Source organism: Silurus meridionalis, chromosome 19 (genome assembly GCF_014805685.1).
Source record: "Silurus meridionalis isolate SWU-2019-XX chromosome 19, ASM1480568v1, whole genome shotgun sequence".
In the NCBI taxonomy this organism is placed as follows: domain Eukaryota; kingdom Metazoa; phylum Chordata; class Actinopteri; order Siluriformes; family Siluridae; genus Silurus; species Silurus meridionalis.
The window spans coordinates 8,874,028-8,887,872 of NC_060902.1; the positions used below are offsets into that span (position 1 = coordinate 8,874,028).

Genomic DNA, 13,845 nt, shown 5'->3' on the forward strand with positions numbered 1-13,845 from the left:
TTGGCGATTACTTTTATTATTACTTTTAGAGATTTTCCAACATTGCAACCATTAAAGGTGACATTAATTGTGGATTCTGTAATCCATTCTTCATTTCTTCACCGAAAAAACACTGACAGCAAATTATACTGCAAATCTCTGAATAAAAACGCGTCAATGAGGACAAAAAGAGATACAGTGCTGAGCACGGGCATAGGAACACTTTAACAAAAATATATACAGCGGTACCTTGACCTACCATGATTCCTACCAGGGCCGAGCTCGTAGTTTAATTTGCACGCACATCAAATCAATTTTCCCCATTGAAAATGCCCTTAATCGCTTCCAACCACCAAAATGCCACCCCATTTTTTATGTTTCATGTTATTAAATTAGGAAAATACATTTCTAAATAACAAATCTTGTATAAAAACATAATAGAAAGAGTATGTAAAGATATAATGAGGTGTTCTACAGTGTACTTACCCTGGAGATGAGACGACTTGAGCTAACGAAAACGCTGGCAGAGGTGGAGGGTAGAGGAGATAGGCGGATTTTTCTTTTTATTTATATCACTACTGTACACTTTGTATCCCTCAACTTTAAAATGTTTTACTTTTTTTTCTTTGCTTATCCTAATTTTCGTCACAGTCTTCGCCTTTCTGGCTTCGCTTCGCCATCTGACATCGGCGACTTGAGTTCGTGTAAAAAAGCAAAAAATCGACCGAGTGAGGACTCGTACTGTGGAAAACTGATACATTAATTCACTCGTAGGTCAAGGTACCACTGTATTTCTAAAAGAAGTCTTACATGTTGCTGTGTTGTCTCTGTGCTCAGCAATGTTTCTCTCTGGTTCTGCCCTGCTCTGCGCTCTGCCCCTGCAAACTGGAAGGTGCTGTTTGCTATGGGTAATAGGCAGAAGTACCTTATACATCCTCTTTTATTAAACATCTGAATTACCACTTTAAAATTCATACAGTTGTTGATTTTGATGTGATGTCATATCCCTATTTACATTTGAACAGCTGTTAATTTTAGATCCTATTAATCCTATTTAGATCCATAGCATTAACATAATTAATGACTAGTTGCATGTAGGCTGCTAGTGCCAACCAGCACTAGCAATGCCATGTACTGAGGCGTTTTTGCTAATATAAGCAAATCCTCTTACTAAACTGTAAAAACTTTCTAAAAAAACTACTAATGCAATGCTACAGATTATATAACTGACCTCTGACTTGGAGTTTTTCTAAGCTGCTAGTTTGGTCTCTGTGCAACCACGGCTTGCAATGCATAATAAAGCTGTTGCCTTTCTTGCACTTGAAGCCAAACTGGTCGCTTAAATATGGTCACGGTTCACGTCATTTCTTTCGAGTTCATCTGCAGCAGAATTTGACGGTGTTTTGCTTTCAGCTCGGTCTCCAGCACTGCTGTCTGACTAGTCCAGCTCCATCTTTATCATTATACCTCAGTAGTTTCCAGGGCAGGTTATATATATATATATATATATATATTTTTAGTTTTATTTTTCTCTTGCACTCAGTAACGGATGTGATTTCAAATGTAGTCAAGTTACAAGCGTCAAACAAAACATATGAGTAAAAGTACAATTACAGATTTTAAAAACTTCATTAAAAAGTAGAATTACACAAAACTACTACTCAGTTTCAGTAACACAGAAGGTACTTTCCACCTTTGCAATGTGCTTCTACACTACAGTGGTCCCCCGGAACTCACAGGGGTTACATTCTAAGACCCCCAAATTCCGGAAATCTGTGAATTTTTAACGCAGCCCCTATTGTACCTTAGTCAATTCATAAGTAAGTTGGTTCCTTTTTCAATGCATACTCAACAGAAAATGTGAAGAAATAGACATAAATGCTTTTATCACTTAGAATTATTGTGTTTTTTACAAATTTGTATGAAATTTGTTAGTGAGAACAGTTTAAAATGTTATTCCTAACGTTCCTGAACATTCGGTCTCTCTGCGGATTCCCGCAAATTTTAAGATAATCCGCAACTTGCTGTAGTTAGGTTCCAAATGAGAGCTCGCAAATTTTCCGAACCGCAAATTATCGGGGGTTGACTGTACTTGCAGCTAGATTCATAAGCTATGTTCATTAATGTAGGATCATCATAAAAGCAAAGCCTCACATTTAAAAGCCTGCCATTCTGACCACATCACTGCAGTTACAGGCTGATTAATGAGAGGCCTAACTTCTACAGAACTAAATGTGCACATCAGGGGTCATTTATAAAGTGTATGATTTTTATATTATCACCGTTTCACCCAGTCTGCTCCCTTCCATACTTATTGCTATTCTGAGAAAAAGAATACAAATGGCACAACCAGTGGTGGACAAAGTACATAAAGCATGTAGTTGAGTAAAAGTAGAGAGCAAGGTCAAATATTCCTTCAGTAAATGTGCTCCCTTTAAACCATCACTTGAATACACTTCAAATGTGCTTGTGATAGAAATGACATTATAGGCATAATAAATCATAGCACTTTTTAACAACTCAGTTTGTGAAAAGACTGTTAATCTTAGAACACCAATCTATTAATAGAATGATATTGAGTTAAACACTGATTAATATCTATTAAAAATTATCATAAACCCAAAACCACCTTTTCAACAACTTAAAAAAAAAAATTGTACAAATAGTGCTGTGATTTGACCGGTTACATTTTTATCCGCTCAAATAAAAAGGAACGACTATGAATGAACGAAATGTTATTGAGTAAAAAGATATTTGACTTTGAAATGTAGTGAAGTGAAAGTAAAAGTCTCCTCAAACGGAAATACTTGAGTAAAGTACAGATATGCGAAAAAACTACTTAAGTACAGTAACGAATTGCATTTTCTTTGTAACTGTCCACCACTGGGCACAGCAAGACTACAGGAAGCTACAGCTATAAAATTAAACCAGGCTTGTTGGGGTGGTTTTAAAGTCACTGGGGTGCAGAGAAGCTAACTGACCAAAACAGAAGTCACTTCAATTTTTTTTTTGTGTGTGTCTAGTAGCTGTTTCCCAATTCTGATTTGTAAATATAAATTAACTGACCCCCTTCTGTTAAAGCGCCAAGCACTCGTACTTGGTTGCGCACTTTTTCACACAAGCTACAGCCAATAGTGAGCAGCTAATCATGAAAACAAGCTGACTGACTACTTAAGTCCAGTGAGTGTTTTCAGTCTTCCATTTTCAAGCTTTTCTTTTCCTTAATCATTTAGGACGAGTCCATCACTGATAGCTCGGCTGGAGAAGACGTTTGTAGATCAGCTTCAGAGATCAGAAATGGCTTGTCTCCAGCTCCAGCTTGCTGTCCAGAGGAGAATGGAGAGACAGAAACAGAACCATTGAAAAATGGAGATGGACACTTGTTGGAAACTGAGCACATTGATAACATGGACTCGTCGGAAGAGGGAACAGGCTCTACAGGGTCTTCAACAGCTGTACAGGAAGGTAACTATGAGGCAAACACATTACCAAATAATCTCAGTTCTTGGTTTAGTTCCTTGAAGATTTAGGAACTGTTCATTGTAGTTTTGCTGTCTCAATATGTTTCAGTGCTCATTCAAAACAATGGGAAAAGACAGTATAACCGGGATTTCTTGCTGGGCTTTCAGTTCATGCCAGCATGTGTGCAGAAGCCAGAAGGCTTACCTCAAATCACAGATGTCGTTCTGGATAAGGTGGGTGCATGACATCCACCAACATCTGAACTAAATGTCATTTCTAGCTCATATTAGACATTCTTCAGCTGATTTTATTTTTTTAATTTTTTTTTCCTTACCCATTAACTAACTTGCTTAGGTGTAGCTTTTTTGATGTTTCCTCAAGCTCAATTTAAGTAAAAAGTTGATTAGGCAGTTGCAGTCTCAGTCCTGAAACTAGCTCACATAAGGCACAATAGTTCATGTGGTAGCATGTTAACTGTAGTCGTACAGTTGTGTTCAAAATTATTCAACCCCCAATGCTGTAAATGGTTTTAGGGAATTTAGTGTACATTTGTAATTGTATTCAGAATGAAATCCTACAAGGACTTCTTAAAGAACCATATGCAACTAAAATGACCAATTAGTTTTGTAATACAGTAGTAAATGTTTCTTTTGTGAATTCTTCATTGACATAATTATTCAACCCCTTAAAGACTACCACTCTGAAGAACAGAGGTTCAATGAAGTGTTTTCAATCAGGTATTGAAAACACCTGTGGATATCAGGGAGCAGCAATAAAGCCTAATAAGCACCAATTAGGCAGCTTTAAAATGACTGTGATACTCAGCTCCTTCTAGACATTTACTGGTGTGGTTACAAACATGGTGAGGTCAAGAGAATGGTCCAGGAAGACAAGAGAACAGGTGATTACTCTTCACAGGAAGGGCAATGGCTATAAGAAGATTGCAAAGATGTTAAACATACCAAGAGACACCATAGGAAGCATCATTCGCAAATTCAAGGCAAAGGGCACTGTTGAAACGCTACCTGGTCGTGGCAGAAAGAAGATGCTGACTTGACTGCTGTGCGCTACCTGAAGCGTAGAGTGGAGAAAAGTCCCGTGTGACTGCTGAGGAACTGAGAAAAGATTTGTCAGATGTGGGTACTGAAGTTTCTGCTCAGACAATACGGCGCACCCTGCGTAATGAAGGCCTCCATGCCAGAACTCCCAGGCGCACCTTGCTGTCCCCAAAGAATAAGAAGAGTCGACTGCAGTATGCCAAAAGTCATGTGGACAAACCACAGAAGTTTTGGGATAGTGTTCTGTGGACTGATGAAACAAAATTAGAACTGTTTGGGCCCATGGATCAACGCTATGTTTGGAGGAGGAAGAACAAGGCCTATGAAGAAAAGAACACCTTGCCTACTGTGAAGCATGGCGGGGGTCAATCATGCTTTGGGGCTGTTTTGCTTCTGCAGGTACTGGGAAGCTTCAGCGTGTGCAAGGTACCATGAATTCTCTTCAGTACCAGGAGATATTGGATGACAATGTGATGCAGTCCGTCACAAACCTGAGGCTTGGAAGGCGTTGGACCTTTCAACAGGACAATGATCCCAAGCATACCTCCAAGTCCACTAGAGCATGGTTGCAGATTAAAGGCTGGAACATTTTGAAGTGGCCATCGCAGTCACCAGACTTAAATCCGATTGAGAACCTCTGGTGGGACTTAAAGAAAGCAGTTGCAGTGCAAGCCTAAGAATGTGACTGAACTGGAGGCTTTTGCCCATGATGAATGGGCGAAGATACCCGTAGATCGCTGCAAGACACTTGTGTCAAGCTATGCTTCACGTTTAAAAGCTGTTATTACTGTAAAAGGATGTTGTACTAAGTACTAAGATTGAATGTCACTTGGGGGTTGAATAAAACTGATAATGATGTGAGCTCAGAAAAGACATTTGTGGTTATTTCATTATAAATGTTATGTTATATTTGTCTGACCTACACGTGCCTCTTTGATTTAATTGTAAGCAGGATGACTGAATGATCATAATCAATGTCAAACCGACCAAAACAATCAATTTCAGTGGGGGTTGAATAATTTTGAACACAACTGTAGTTTATTATGTAATTTACTTATTTTTGTCTAAGATTTTAAGGAAAAATATGCTTGTTTTGCATGTATTCATTGTCGCAATGTACAAGGTCCCTCGTTTCCTGCAGGCTAAAAAATGAGTCTGCAGTGAATGAACTGACGTTCATGTCCATCTTCATTGGGCACACTCGGTTCAGAACCCTCGGACATCCTGTTTCCATTAAAATTGCATTAAGGTCACGTCACGCTTGGCCGAGATGTTAATGCAGGAGCAAAAATAAACGTACTGCTTATGTTTAATGTATGATTTAACATGCTTGTTTACTCTGTAATGAGTTTGTGCACTGCAGTCACTGTTTGGAATAATAGTGAAGTATCAATTTAGGTTCCTTCTGTCACCTGCTGGAAACTTAATATTTCGGTTTCAGTTGTGTTTCTACATTAAACGTCGCCTTGCATGTGTGGCAGCTCCGTCCGAAGTTGCCGCTGTCATGAATCATAACAATGTGGTGTTAAACATTAGATTGATGTTTTGGTGATCCAAAACAGTGTCCATGAATGTGTACATTCATTTCAAATAGCTGTTAGGTGTCCTGTGATGAGGTATAATGTTTAGATTCATGGTGTGAAATGCAGGAGATCTGACTTTTATTTTGTCTTTATTTCTGTGATGTGGGAGCTTACTGTGCCCCCTGCTGGTAAGAACACTGTATTCCATTCCATTCTATTTTATTTCATTTCAGATTAATCAAACTAAGTTACCTATACGGCCAATAGACCCACGGGTGCTTTCCAGAGGGCCTGACTTCACCCCAGCATTTGCAGACTTTAGCAGGCAGTTACTAGGAGGACGAGGAGCACCAGTGAGTGATGGAGCATGCACATTTATCTCCAATAAACCCACACACTCACTCAGCTCATGTGTACTACATGATGTTTGTTACTATAAATATTTTTCTGGCTGTTTGTTACTCAAAGCCTTAACTTGTGTTCTCACTTTCTGCATCTAATTGTTAGCTCCTCAGCTTGCCTGTCTGGCGGCCCCAACCTCGCAAGATCATAATGAATGTTTCTGTAAATGATGAGGTGCAGCTGCAAAAGTCTGAGAATGCTTGGAAGCCTGGAATGAAAAGAGAAACACTAAGCGAGGACGTGGAAGCTCAAAGAACCCAGGTATACACATGCAATACACTAACTTGAATCTAAGAATCCAGTCATTCTAAAGTGTTTTATTTTTCTTGAACTGAAAGCTTGCTCACATTGAATTGAAAGCTAACATTCAAATGTTTTTTTCAGGACTTTAAAGGTTCATGGTTTGTTGTGACTCCTATGGAGCGAGGGCTTTGTTTCGCCTGTAAATGTTTCGTTTCATTTCAGCTACGTTTGTTTTTACTTCTCTCTTGCAGGAGCTTTTCCGGAGGGTACGCAGCATCCTGAATAAACTAACTCCCCAGATGTTTACACAACTGATGAAGCAGGTGACGGACCTCACCATAAACACGGAGGAGCGACTTAAAGGCGTCATCGACCTGGTGTTCGAGAAAGCCATCGACGAGCCCAGTTTCTCTGTAGCGTATGCCAACATGTGCCACTGCCTGGCTACAGTACGTTCTACATCACATGCAGTATTATTCCTTCAGTTATTTATGTACGCATTTTGTCTGGAATCTAGAGTGAATGTTCCCAATTGTGTTTTGATGTGCCTGCAGCTGAAGGTGCCAATGGCAGATAAACCTGGCACTACTGTTAATTTCCGGAAGTTACTGCTGAATCGTTGTCAAAAAGAATTTGAGCGGGACAAAATGGACGATGCCGTGTTTGAGAAGAAGCAAAAGGAGCTTGACTCTGCAGCATCAGTATGTGTCTACATCAGTACTATGCTGTAACTGGTTGTGTTGATGTGAACTGTCTAGCTATGTATGCTTGGTAGAACCTCCACTGAGCCCTGCTACTTCCCTTCAAGCTTTTTTTTTATTTTTTTGGCTTTTCACTTGTCGCTGTTGCTGAACTTGTTGGCTCTGTGTGGACCACGTTCTTCAAGAATAATTGATTACCTCTTGCTTTGTTTACTCCTGGTCAATTTAAGTTATTTTCTGTAGGTGTTGTATCCTGACAGGATTGTAGCCACATATACAATGTAATAAAATCAGACTTCCTGTTTCTTTTTTTTTTTTTTTTTTTTGTCATTCCATGATGCAGTGAAAATAGTAATATGTGCTTATCAGAGTGGGGTAGCATTTAGAGATGTTGCTCAAATGCTTTTGTAACTTCCTGTCTCAGACTAGCGAGAAGGAGCGCTTGCAGGAGGAGCTGGAGGAGGCGAAGGACAAAGCCAGACGTCGCTCCACTGGCAACATAAAGTTCATTGGTGAGCTGTTTAAGCTGCGCATGCTGACAGAGGCCATCATGCATGACTGTGTGGTGAAGCTGCTAAAGAACCATGATGATGAGAGCATTGAGTGCCTCTGCAGGCTTCTCACTACTATTGGCAAAGACCTGGACTTTGAGAAGGCCAAGGTAACTCAGCTACAACTTTATAACAGTCAGTAAGTTTTTTGCCAGCAGGGAGTCTTCAGGACAGAGAATGTTGCACTTAACATGGCAAATAAAGGTTTATTATGGAACAGGAGAACTAAGAACTGTATTTGAATATAAATTTATGTATATTTGAATTATATACATGTCACACACAAAACAAATTCTTATATAAATACTCATACGTGTTACATGTCCAAATCTTGTGAAGTAGACAAAAATATTTAGTTAAACATATTTAAATCTTCTGTTCTACTCCAATAGCGAATTTTACACAGTAATGAATGTGGAATATTTGAAAGACTGAGTACATAAAAGGCTGCAGGGTTGTGTCTCCTTCAGGGCTTGAGTTTGATACCCCTGGGCTGAATCGGAGTCTTTATGGTATGATCGTGTACGCAGGTGATTAACATGGCTAGGATTAACTAAGTGCTGAGTTTGACAACACTGAATACTAAAAGCATCGGCTTTTCCTTAAGAAAACATGGGTGGGGTAACATGTCAGTAGTCATTATGTATGGAGCATTGTTGTTTAGGGTTTTTTATTTATTTACAAGATATGTTCAATATTTAAAAGAATGTAACTTCTAAGAAAAAGAATTACTCAGCAGCAAAACAATGTTCTGTATTACAATGACAGAAAATCTGATATAGTACAAAGCAGTGAATGGTTTGTGGCTTTTTGTTTGGGTGTTGTAATTGTGGCAGAGTCTGCTGGGTGTGTGAGTGAAAAGATTGAAGTACGCCCAGTCACTGTTGTTTTTGATTAGCCTCTGCTCTGTGTCCTTGAATAGCCTCGCATGGACCAGTATTTCAACCAGATGGAGAAAATTGTCAAAGAGCGCAAGACATCATCCCGAATCCGCTTCATGCTTCAGGACGTGATCGACCTGAGATTGGTGTGTCTTTATTAATGTGTGCTTTTTAAATGTAGGTGTAATTCCTGTTAATGGATGTTCCTAAATCGCTTGTATCTCTTTACTTTCATAGCATAATTGGGTGTCGCGCAGGGCTGATCAGGGCCCCAAGACTATTGAGCAGATCCATAAAGAGGCCAGGATCGAGGAACAGGAGGAGCAGAGGAAGGTCCACCAGCAGCTATTGTCCAAGGATAAAAGGAGGCCAGGTCAGAAGTGACATCACTTTGTAGTAAAATTGTTTAAGGACAGGCTTATGTTGCATGGCTGTAGTTCATAGATAAAGAAATACGGTTAATTTAACTTATAATTAATTTATTTTATTATTTATATTTCTTTACTTGACCACTGTTAAATTTTGAATTAGTTTAATAACTGAAGCCTGATTGAAATATATTTGTACATTATTAGAGTGAAACTAGCATTAGATAGTTCTATATGATGCTTATTTATACAACCCCTGGTTGTCTTTTGATAAAATGAGAAACAAGAATACAGAATTAGTACTTGTGCCTCTGTTGTCTTTACTTTAGCCTTCCACAGACTTCACGAGGGAAAGATAAAACAATAAAAACAGCCGGATTCTATTGTGTGTATGAATGAGGCTATAAAGCAATAGCAAAATGTCATTATGTTGTTTACAGAACCGCGGGAACCGCGTGGTCTGAGAGAAGAGACGTGGAGCACTGTACCAATGACCAAAAACAGCAGGACCATAGATCCCACGAAGATCCCCAAGATTTCCAAGGTCTGTTTATTGTGTACCCACTTGTCTCATGTACACAGCACCAGCTATAAGCAGTGCTGTGGAATATTTCATTTGTTCTTCCACACAGCTAAAAATACATAACATGGGTGATTAAGTAAGGAAATAAAATGCAATATGGTGGTGCGATGTGAAGAAGTGAAGCCACAGACACACAAAATAGTCTTATTACAGTCAATATTCCTTGGTTTTAATTTCTAATTTAATAAAGTTTATAGCCATATTGGTTTTACTACAAGCTGCTGAGGACTTACTTCCAGAGATTTCTAATTATAATCGGCCAATCCAGTGCTTCTCAAAGTAAAACAACAAAAGCCATGTGTTTAGAGCATGAGTAGACACTGATTAATATGCTATAAAAGAAAGTCTGTTTATTCATACATATATGCCACATGCAACACCAGTCAGTCAAAACTGAGCCTGCTAAATAAATCCTCTATTAAAATAAAGGTGGCAGTGCTAAACCAAGCTGCAGTTACATTACACTTTTCATTCTATTAGTGTTCATTCAGCACATATGTGTGGTGCAGGCCAGAAAGGCAAATTCAGTGCGTCAAAGTTTTGCATGCCGATATTCCCCAAAATTCTGCTTTGGTGCATGTTCAGCGAATTCATATCCAGTGAGGGCGAGTAACTGACAGGAGGTCTCTTTCAGAAAATACAAAAGAAAACACTGATAACTTTTCTATATACAGTATATGGTTGCTTTACTCTCTGACAGTACACCCTGTACATGTACACATTTGATATTTTATCCTGTATCTAGTTGCCCCAAAGTTTATCAGGAGGTGTCTAAAAAAAATTGGCCTGCAGAAAGTGCAGTGTTCCTGTGGCTTTAGGCTTAAGACTATCATAGTAGTCATTGTTCATATCCAATTACCTAAATGAGAGTGGAGGGTTATTTTTATTTTTGAATAACAGATTTTTGATTTAACATTTAATGTTTGGTGTTTATACTAGTAGGATTTCTGTTTTTAACGAATTGACCTTGTGATTCAATGAATGGAACTACCTAAGCACAGAAGTTAATCTGTGATTCATCTGTTAATCCATTTTTCGGTCTCTCTTTCAGTCCCAGTTTGATGATAAGATCCAGCTGGGACCCAGGGCTCAGCTTAGCTGGGTGAAGGGCAGCAGTGGAGGAGCCAAAGCTAGCAATTCTGGTAAATATCTACCTATTTTAGAGACGCATGGGTACAAAAATGTTATTTTGTGTTTATGCTCCGATTTATCCTTTTTCGTGTGGGTTTTTGCAGAGTCCAACTCGGGTAGCAGTAGTCTGAACCGCTACTCTGCTCTACAGTCATCCACAGTTTCCCCAGCCCAAACCCCAGACCCAGACACCAGACGCCCTCTAGCAAGGTAATAACACACACTAAACTCACAAATTAAACCATTGTGTTGTGTAAAACACCATTAGATAGTTTGCTGCTGATATATTTGTTAAACTGTTGATAGCTGATTACTTTTCTCACATAATTGTTCTGGTTTTCCACTGCATTACAATCAAACTAAATGAAACAAGCAAAATATTGTAGAATATGGTTGTGGTGTTCTTACTTTCCAGCAGTTTGTTCAGCAGGAACAGATGTACCAAGACTCCGTTCAAACGGATTATACATGTTGGAAAGCATCCTTCGTTTAACTTTGAGTTAACCACACTGCTTTTGTGCCTCTGGGAAAAGTCCAAGCGCAGCTTTTGACTTGCCATCAGCTACTGTTTTGAGGAAGTGATGGTCAACTTATTGTGACTGAAATTTCTGTCTTGCCATCAAATACAATATTAGTTTAATAACAAGAACTGAAATGTTTCAGTATTTTCTGCATCTTTTGTCATGTTATACGTCATTTATTAATGCATGTCCATTTCCACTAACAAGACTTAATTTCATTGTACCTGACAGTAACTACCCCACAGTGGCTTTAGAATTAAGCAGCTAGAGCACAGTACACCATATGGGTAGTGGGATTGCTAACATGCGGCTATGTGCCAAGTAATATATTTTTAATAGACTGTAATTTTAATTGTAGCAAGCAGACAGTGGAGGCGTTCCTCCTGACACTTAGGCTTTTATTAGTTGACTCTTTGCCAGCAGCTGACTGGATTGAGCTGTTAGGTCGTTTGATTTACTATTCTTACCAGGGTTTCTAGGACAACTATTGTCCACTTTATGACTCCATCCTCAGCCAGCTGGCACACATACAGGCCATTTAACCTATTGGCACTTTTTATTTATTTATTTATTTACAGCAATCGAGCATAATTGTGGTTTCCACAGTCTTGTTTGTCTTGTTTATTATCTTATTAAAAACAGCTCAGCATTTTTTTCTGTTTGTGTCATTCTTAGCCGAGGCAGCTGTGGTCGCGAGCGAAGTGAGAAGCCTCAAAGTTCAGGCCCCTCAAGACTCCTCAGTCGCAGTAGCAGCAATAAGGAACTGGTGGAGAGTGTGGCTGCTGGGGAGCCATGCAGAGACGCACAAGTCACACCACGCAAAGCAAGCATCTCGGAGGACAGAAGCAACCCGGAGCACAGTCTGTCCCGGGATACTAGTGAGACGGCATACACACTCTTCTGCTCAAGCATACACGACTTTTCAGCTGCCATACCCGTGTCTTGTGGTGTCTATTTGATCACAACCACTTTGCACTTTGTCATCAAACATACCCCAGAAATTTCTTCAGACTAAATGCAACTTTGCTGCAGTCATTTCTGCTAAATGATTTACTATACACACAATTTCACAACTCGCCAATTGAGTCAGTTAAACAAAAAAACTTCATATTTTTGAACATTAAATGTTAAAGATTTACGATTACTATAAAATGTTTGAATATTTTAGTACATAAAGTCACATATTACATAACGGACTTCAAACTCGTAATGAAGGCTGCATGTTTTTGAAGAGGAAGAAAAGGCAAGTGTGAAAGTCTACAGGTTCTCAAAGATGCTCAGTGAAATAATATTTTTTATTAACCTGCACAAGTGGTACAGAGACACACCAGATACTGACTTCCAGTTTATTAATGTTTACTGCACTTGTAGTATTTTGAGATATATATATATATGTGTGTGTGTGTGTGTGTGTGTGTGTGTGTGTGTGTGTGTGTGTGTGTGTGTGTGTGTGTGTGTGTGTGTGTGTGTGTGTGTGTGTGTGTGTGTGTGTGTGGAAACACATGGCTGTAGACTGATTTTAGGAAATTTCCCTTTTATGGTTCTTTGTCAATAGTTGTTTTCTTACCAATTTAGGATGCACTTGTTTAATTGAGTATGTGATTGACGTACGTCTCCAGCACTTCTGGTATGTAAAATAAAAAGGGCACAATCTTGCTTAACAGCAGTAAGTCAACATAATGTTATAACAGCAGTGAGTCTTCTCGGATTCTTTGTTCTCCCCAAGCATTATAGGAGGAAACACTTAATTATAGATTGTCTTTCGATCCTTCAGGATCTTTGGTATTTATATTGTGGACTTTCCTCTTCTGTTTATCCCATGGATTTTCTGTGGGGCTTAGAGTAGGTGCTCATGAGGGAGGTTTACTTCTGTAGTCACTAAATTTTTTTTTTTGTGTTGATTTGTACCTATGTTTTAACATTTGTCTTGCTGAAAGATACAACCACAATTCAATGGTATTTTCTTGGCAGAATTTTTTTCCCCCATTTAAGTTGCATATAGTGGTCTTTGGGATTTTTCTAGGGAACACTACCTCACACCTTCACCAATATTTTGGTACACAAAACTGGGGGGGGTTCTGTATAACCACCATTATCATGCCAGACACCGATTTCTCTCGGAGATGAAATACACAAAACAAAATGTATTGCATATTTTTTAAACATTGCTCTGCTTTTCCGTAACAGTTAAAATAGAAGGTTCGGTCAGTACGGTTCCTGCAAAGCCTGTTTTGTCTGAGGAGGAGATTGAGAGGAAATCTAAATCCATCATCGATGAGTTTCTACATCTTAACGACTACAAGGTTTGACACTTTTTACTTCTATTTTGTTCTGCGCAGCCTTTGCCTCTTATTAGTTCACATGATAAATGAGTATCGCATCCATTATCAGGAAATCTAAAATATTATTTTATATAAGATCGAATTCTCAGATCAGAAGGTG

The 13,845-nt window shown here is 38.9% G+C and overlaps 1 protein-coding gene across 6 annotated transcripts in view; it reads left to right on the forward strand.

Moving 5' to 3' along the window:
* The window catches only part of eif4g3a (eukaryotic translation initiation factor 4 gamma, 3a), a 58,692-nt gene that overhangs the window by 38,573 nt on the left and 6,274 nt on the right, over nucleotides 1-13,845 (forward strand). For 4 of the 6 annotated variants that reach the window (XM_046874763.1, XM_046874761.1, XM_046874760.1 and 1 more), the window contains 14 exons: nucleotides 3,213-3,444; nucleotides 3,526-3,674; nucleotides 6,256-6,375; nucleotides 6,530-6,685; nucleotides 6,919-7,116; nucleotides 7,222-7,368; nucleotides 7,793-8,029; nucleotides 8,842-8,946; nucleotides 9,038-9,173; nucleotides 9,609-9,712; nucleotides 10,803-10,893; nucleotides 10,987-11,092; nucleotides 12,079-12,281; nucleotides 13,591-13,706. In XM_046874763.1, coding sequence (XP_046730719.1) covers nucleotides 3,213-3,444; nucleotides 3,526-3,674; nucleotides 6,256-6,375; nucleotides 6,530-6,685; nucleotides 6,919-7,116; nucleotides 7,222-7,368; nucleotides 7,793-8,029; nucleotides 8,842-8,946; nucleotides 9,038-9,173; nucleotides 9,609-9,712; nucleotides 10,803-10,893; nucleotides 10,987-11,092; nucleotides 12,079-12,281; nucleotides 13,591-13,706 — 2,100 coding nt within the window. The remainder of the gene's footprint in view (nucleotides 1-3,212; nucleotides 3,445-3,525; nucleotides 3,675-6,255; nucleotides 6,376-6,529; nucleotides 6,686-6,918; nucleotides 7,117-7,221; nucleotides 7,369-7,792; nucleotides 8,030-8,841; nucleotides 8,947-9,037; nucleotides 9,174-9,608; nucleotides 9,713-10,802; nucleotides 10,894-10,986; nucleotides 11,093-12,078; nucleotides 12,282-13,590; nucleotides 13,707-13,845) is intronic. The other 2 variants (XM_046874764.1, XM_046874766.1) reach the window with 1 other exon arrangement.